The sequence below is a fragment of the Elephas maximus genome, chromosome 1, assembly GCF_024166365.1.
Source record: "Elephas maximus indicus isolate mEleMax1 chromosome 1, mEleMax1 primary haplotype, whole genome shotgun sequence".
Lineage (NCBI taxonomy): Eukaryota > Metazoa > Chordata > Mammalia > Proboscidea > Elephantidae > Elephas > Elephas maximus.
In genome coordinates this window covers 105457054-105464137 of record NC_064819.1, presented here as the reverse complement: position 1 = coordinate 105464137, position 7084 = coordinate 105457054, and the positions used below count along the sequence as shown (strand labels likewise).

The 7084-nt window shown below is 43.2% G+C and overlaps 1 protein-coding gene across 4 annotated transcripts; it reads left to right on the top strand.

Annotated features, from left to right (window-relative positions):
* The first annotated feature begins 154 nt into the window (after nucleotides 1-154).
* On the top strand, nucleotides 155-6678 carry OARD1 (O-acyl-ADP-ribose deacylase 1). 4 transcript variants are annotated; one of them, XM_049891488.1, is made up of 7 exons: nucleotides 156-457; nucleotides 876-1043; nucleotides 1399-1474; nucleotides 1832-1976; nucleotides 3347-3405; nucleotides 4477-4589; nucleotides 5999-6678. In XM_049891488.1, the coding sequence occupies exons 3-7, from the start codon at nucleotides 1436-1438 to the stop codon at nucleotides 6099-6101; spliced, it is 459 nt and encodes a 152-aa protein (XP_049747445.1). In that variant the 5' UTR covers nucleotides 156-457; nucleotides 876-1043; nucleotides 1399-1435; the 3' UTR covers nucleotides 6102-6678. The 4 variants fall into 4 exon arrangements, with proteins under 4 accessions (XP_049747464.1, XP_049747445.1, XP_049747450.1 ...); XM_049891493.1 differs by lacking the exon at nucleotides 156-457 and adding an exon at nucleotides 464-588; XM_049891507.1 differs by lacking the exon at nucleotides 876-1043 and having other exon boundaries at nucleotides 155-457.
* Nucleotides 6679-7084: the final 406 nt, after the last annotated feature.

Here is a 7084-nt window from a genome sequence, read left to right as displayed (position 1 = left end):
GCGCCTCTAAGGCCACGCCTTCTAACCCCAGTTCTTGGCTCGCCCCACCCCCAGTTGAAGGAGCACCGCGCAGGCGTCCCCGGAAGCCACGCCCACTTCCCTGATTTGACACCACCCCCGGCTGAAGGAATACGCAGGCGTCTTCATGATGCGTCGGACACCTCAACTCAAACACCGCCCTTAACATAGTATCACGCAGGCGCTAACTAGCGCATTTATTAGCTGCCCATCCCCTTCTTTGCGGCCACGGGAGACACACCCCTGGTGCTAACGCGCAAGCGTCGCTCTTCCCAACTCGCGGCCGGCTTTCTCGTTACGCATGCCCGGGCGGCGGCGGCCGACTCCACGGAATTTACCGCCGGAAGTTCGGCGGCCATTACCAAAGAGTGCCGTCTCGGCTAGCTAGCTAGAGAGGCTCTTTTCCGCTCCGCTACCGGGTGGTGGGCAGCCATCTTAGGTGCGTACAAATAGGGGTGTAACGGGATTGGCTCCGCATCTGGGCTTGTCCTCTGCTCCGCACCTACCAGGGCAGGATCCGGAGCCTTTCCTCGCGGGGCGGGGAGCTCTTAGCGGCTGACTCCTTTCCAGGTGAAGGGGACCCCGGTGATGTTGGGGCTTTGAGCCAACTTCCCCATTCCCGCAACGGGACCCCAGGATAGACCCTATACCCTCGCTGACCCGCCCTAGGGTAGCCAACAGAGAAGGGGAGGCTTATCTAGAGCCTTCTCGCCCCGCCCCCGGTAAAAGGGGGGTGAACCTTCCTTGAGAGGCCGCCTTTCCACTTCTCCTGCCTGCAACTCAGCATGTCCTGGCCCGTACACTTTCTTGTTGCGGTTTATTGAGACTGTTGCCAGGTCCTTCCCATTTTCTTCTAGGTCAGACCCACTGGGGAGGTACTTTAGCGTCATGCAAAGAAAAGGACTATCCTAAATCGGCCTTGCTCCGGAGCGGGTGTGGAGAAAGGAGGAGGTGTGTCTTAGGACCGCCTTTGCTTCCGCTGGTGCAGCGGTCCACTTCAGAAGCGTGAAATGAAAGTGGGCCAGGTATTTTTCCTATTCCTTGCCCCAGAAGAGTTTTGTCTTACTTCCTAGAGGTTGAGCGAACTCACCTTTAGTGGTAAATGTTGGAGAAAAAATTAAATGAGTGAGTGGTCAGGGCAGTCAACATCTTTCAGACTGCCTAAGCATAATTATCGCGGTCCTGGTGGCGCAGTGGTTAAGCATTTGGCTGCTAACCAAAAGGTTGACAGTTCTAATTCACCAGCTGCTTTTTGGAAACCTTATGAGGGCAGTTTTACTCCGTCCTATAGGGTCGCTATGAGTCAGAATCGACTCGACGGCAACGGGTTTGGCTTTGTTTTTGGTTTAAGCATATTTATTTCCTTTTCCCGTTTCATAGCTGAAGAAACACATTCTGGAAATAGCGACTTAGTATCATGGCTGGCAGTCCTAATGAAGATTCAGAAGGAAGCAGAGTGCGTAAAAACTATTAACTTATTGGTGAACTGAAATTCAGAATAATTGAGGTCAAAACATAAACACTTTTTAATTAAACCAATAATTGAATTGTCTTTTCTTTTTCTCTTTAGTTGATTTACTTCACAAAGGCTAATACAGTCCTAGTCAGGGACCATCTATCACTTTCCGTTTCCCAGGCTTTAATTCGTTGTCTTTAACTCCTCAAATTAGATTCTGAGAATTTGGTTTTGAAGTCAGATTACTGGGGTGGGGGGAAGGGTAGTGATGGAGGACCTGGAGTAAAGGAAAATGAAAGAAGCAGCTTAGTATTTTTTCCTATCTAATAAGACTTTTTTTTTTTTTACACATTTTAGATCACATACATAAAAGGAGACCTTTTTGCATGCCCTAAAACAGACTCTTTAGCGCACTGCATCAGTGAGGATTGTCGTATGGGCGCTGGGATAGCTGTCCTCTTCAAGAAGAAATTTGGAGGGGTGCAGGAACTGTTAAGTCAACGTGAGTTTTGAAAACAAAGTGTATATGTTCTGCTCTGGTTAGAACGTCTTTTGATCTGTTAAACTTTATTTAACAAGATACAAATGCAAAAACGGGGATCCTAATGGGGCGAAATATCCAATAAGGAAGGTAAGCACTGTGCTTACGTTCCTTACCGATAATCTGTAGTGAACAGTTTCACTACGGATGAGTAAGTAAGCCAATGCTTACCTTGCTTACTGGGTCACTCACCCCTGTCAGGAATCGTTAATTTAAAAAGAGTCTTTGATTCTGTAGGAAGGTGCCAGCCATGCCTAGAAGTAGAATCTTTGATGTGAAAAAAATGTGTAATTGTTCACTACAGATGATCTGGCAAGCGAGGTAAGCACTGTGCTTGCCTTGCTATTGGATAATTTGCCCCTGATACTAACCACTGAGTATGTTTAACTATTTAGATTAAGATTTTCCCCCACAAGAACGGCATCTAGTTTGGGCCCTTATCTCACCAAACGTGAACTTTGTAAAAGTTCTAATGGCTTCTTTTTCTAACATAAAACTTTAAATTTATCTTTATATACTTCTTTGATAGTATTTCTCCACTTCGCTGAAACCTTTAATAACTCTGAAGTGGTTAGCAAAGTCCATAGGAATTAGCTGAGCATTCAGGATCCTTTATTTACTGCTACTCTAATTATTCTTCAAAGAGGAGTTTAGAAATTCCTCTTCCTTAACTCCTTCTCCCCCATTACTTTTTACCAGTGATTTTAAGCCAGAAATGTACGTTAGAACTATATATGGAGCTTCTGAAACCATACTGACAGTTGCTCAGACCATGTTCCAGGCTTACTGAATCAGTCTCCAGCAATGATTCTGATTCTAGCCTTAGACAAAAGTGATGTCTTACTGGTTGGTGTTGTTTTTTATAAACATGATGCCTTTTCTGTATCAATAATTCCTTAGCAGTTAAAAAGCTTTTTATATATCTGTGTTCCCCATAACGCTTAGCATAGGTCTTTGTATGTAGAAAGTTAATTATTGAATGAAAACACATTTGGCAAGTAAAAAATGCACATATTTTAAAACATAACTTATGGGTAATAGACTTTAAAATTTTTTAAGAGGAGACTGAAGTATATTTGAGATTGGGGGCAGGACAAAAGATGGGGTGGGAGGAAAACGTGATTGCAAGAAAGCTGAAAGTTCAGACATATTATTTAGAAAGGCTGAAGTAGCAAAGTGTTCCTGGGAAACAGTAGGTTTCTTCAGACCTGAAGATTATTTCTGGTTCTGAGAGATAAACCTAGATCTGCAAAGATTAAAAAATCTAAGAATGGAGATTGGCGTTTTGGTTTTCTTTTTCCTTTCTGCTATTAAATAACTTTTCTTCTTAGAAAAGAAATCTGGAGAAGTGGCTGTTCTGAAGAGAGATGGGCGGTATATATATTACTTGGTAAGATGGGGCCAATTCTCAATACATGCTAAAGACTGGTGAACAGGTGGGTTACACTGCATTTGTGTTGGTCGTGATGCTGCACGCTAGAGAACGAAGGATGTCAAAAAGCTTCTGCTGTCCTGCCAGCTCAGATCCAGTGGCATTGGCTCTCTGGAGCACTGTGTTAGAGAGGGATGTGAGGCTGGGAAAGAGTACTGTGCCATCCACTGTATGCATGTGTTCTAGGCATGTGCAGAAGTTAGAGATGCCCCACTAATCTCTAAGCCAAACCGTGCTTTTAATTCTTTTTAATCATGGTGAGATAGGAACAATAATGTCTCAAGAGACAGTTTGGCCAAAGGGGTTTTTCTCGCATCCTGTATCAAAAACAATGCCAGGTAATACCTAGCTCTTCCTTGGCCTTCTGCCTGAATGTGGGATTCTTCAATTGTTCGAGGGGTCTGCAGTCCCAGAAAACCTGTAGCTTCCTTAGAGGTGGTGTTGGGTGACTTACAACCAGCCCACTACAAGCCTGATGAGGACGGCAAACTGAGTGGGGGAGATGTTCTGCCCTTTGAATGCTGTCTTCGAGGCTGATGTTGTGGGCTCTGGTAACTTCCAATCTTTTTAGCATGTTTGGGACACTATCGGTTTCTCCCTGTTCTTCTATAGAGAAATGAAAAGCAAACACAGTTTCTAATAAACGTTTTTTTAACAAGTAATTTTCAAATGGTATGGCTTCTTCCTTGTTACAAATATGCAGTTTATCTTTTGAAAGTAGCACAAAGACTGTCTACGTTGCTTAAAAACAGTAGACAGTAGGCATAGCCTGTTAATCTCATGAATTTCCTAGGAAAAGGAAAGATTCTTACACAGCAGCATCTGGGTTTCTTAGGCTCTGTTTAGAGGATTTTCCTGAGGGTTTCCCATAACAGTATGGAAGGGTCAGTATGACATTTGCCATCTCTGCTCTAGAGTAACTATGGAAATGAATTTATTGTAATTATCAGGATGTCGGGGGAATGTGATGGCTTTTCATGGGCTATCGTTTTGGACTAATGAAAGTTTGAATCCTTTTTTTGTAAGTAGATTACAAAGAAAAGGGCTTCGCACAAACCAACTTATGAAAACTTACAGAAGAGTTTAGAGGCCATGAAATCCCACTGTCTGGAGAATGGAGTCACCGACCTCTCCATGCCCAGGCAAGGAAATCCAGGGCCCTGAATTAAGATTGAACTGGTTGGGGGAGGGAGTGTCTCCTACTCAAAGACAAAGGACTTAAAGGTTTTATTTAACCCAAAATGTGGAATTAAAGCTGAACAAATTTCCAAACTTTGTAAAATCACCAGTTGTCTACCAGTAGCCTCTCTGTCGGCTAGCTTGGGTTAAATCAATCAGAATAATAATCTTGAAACACGTACCATTCTCAGCCTGTGCTCCTTAGTGGGGAGTAGCCACCGTTACTCAGTCACATGTGTTGAATTGCAGGAACCCTCTGGCTGCAGCTTGGCCTCCGTTCCTGAAGCGTGAAACAAACTAAAGAACCAAGACTGAGCAATTGTGATTTTCCTCTTGGGCCACTTCTGGTGCCCAAAGCTATTAATTCTGAGTGAAGCAAGTTGTGAATTACCAGTACTTCTTAAGCTGTGCACTTGTTTGTGGTCAGTGTGGGTAATAGCCAGAGAGTTCATCTCTGATGCCACTTCTCAGACCCCAGCTGTTGGTAACTTTAGGGAATGATATTGGGGATCCAATAGGCCCTTTGTTTCTTTTCAGGAAATACATTTGGGGTCCCCTCTTCCTGTCACCTCAGTTTTAGGTCAGTGCTGACTGTGCATGCAGATTTACTCCAAGTCCCAAGTTACTTGGGAATGTGGCTGTAGTGTCCCTTATCTTGCAGTAGTCTTAAACATGGTCATGGCCTAGAAATCAAAAACTTTTTTAAAAATCACAGTTCTTCAGGGACTTAATCATCACATTGTCATATGAAAAAAAAAATATGAAGTTGGCAATTTTAAGCCTCTTTTTTCCCCAGGAGTACTGAGGATCAGTACGGTTTACCATCTTGGAAGAAAGGTACCAGGTGGTAGAGATTTGTGAAGTGATGGAGGCTTCCCACCAGGATGTTGCAAAGACCTGACTTTCCATCTTGACTTCCCCCACATTCCAGCTTGACTTCCTTCTTGCAGAGATACTTTCCCTTGTCCCCCTTCGTTTTATCTTCCCTAATATTCCATTATCATAAGTGTTTTTTACATGTCACCCTTCTCCAATCCTATCAACAACTAGTTTTCATCAGTAATCATAGAGGGACGGTGAGTCTCTCGTGTCATGGCAGAGTTATACATGTCTAAATGTAGCCTGAAATAGTTGGGAAGCGGTACCTTATTAGGCAAAAGGGAAGTGATAGCTGTGGAACACCAGAGCTGTCTAGGAAGAGCCTTGGGTGACTCACAAGAATTGGTTTCTAAACTCCTTCCATGGCTGCCTATAGGTGCAAGACCAGAAAACTTGTCTTGTACTTTGGGTGAATACAGCCTAAAGGAATAGAGAAGGAGCAATTTCCTAGATACCATCATCACAACCAACGGAGATACTTTATCTTTTTCAGGATTGGATGTGGTCTTGATCGCCTGCAATGGGAGAATGTATCCACAATGATTGAGGAGGTATTTGAGGCAACAGACATCAAAATTACTGTATATACACTCTGAACAGATGAGCATTCTGGATGTGTCCTTGTTCTCCTGTGTCATCCCTGCTGGGCCATTGGACTAGGCAAGCCGACCTTAAAATGGGCAGAGAAAAGTTTCACGTGAAGTAGTTTTTCTCATAGGCTGATGATTGAATTGCGACTCTGGAGGAGGGATTGTCTGGGATATGTTGCTGTTTTTTTTTTTTTTTTTGCTGGAAGGTAGGGAGTAGGTGGCCTGTATTAAGCAGGGTAACCAGATAGTTGGGCCTAGGACCTCCATTTTTGCTCCAGTATGCTACCTTGTTTGGTTGGCCACTAGGTGGCAGCATTTACTTGGCTTCTCTGCTTTCTAAGAGAAATGGCAGGGAGGATGAAAACATTTCAAATAATTTGGTGTCTTCGGTTGTTTGTGCACTTACATGGTATTATCCTTATGTCAGCAGATTCGCCCTAGGAGAGAATTATGGGTTACTTTGTATTTCTTTGGTGGTTTTGTTGGGTTATTTTTTTGTTTGAATTACAAAATTTTGAGTTCTGTCTTATTAACAAGGAATTTGTAGTGACAAAAATGGAAAAATAAACACCTTTTTCCTGGGGCCCTATGCGGTTCTGTGCTCCTATCTATTGGTCTGGACATGGGTGTAACGTTCAAAGAGTCAGAACAGGCAGGACCCAGTGGAAAGGACAATGGCAGAAATCAGAGTGAACAAGAATTATGAGTCAACATACTGGAATAGAAGGGTTTCAGAATCTCCTATGTGAACTCTTCCTCCTGTTCGCTGTCAGCTTTTTGTGATGGAATGTTTCTGAATAATCATGAAGCAAATGAAATAATGTATACCAAATGTATGGCAGAATTCTTCACACAGAGTAGTGACTCATTAAATCAGTGGTTCTCAACAAAATTCATATGAATCTTCTTTAAAAAAAAAAAATAAAGGCCCACCCCTTCTTCCCAAAAACAATCTAAATTGATTTGGAGGGGGTGGTCATGCAGGTTTC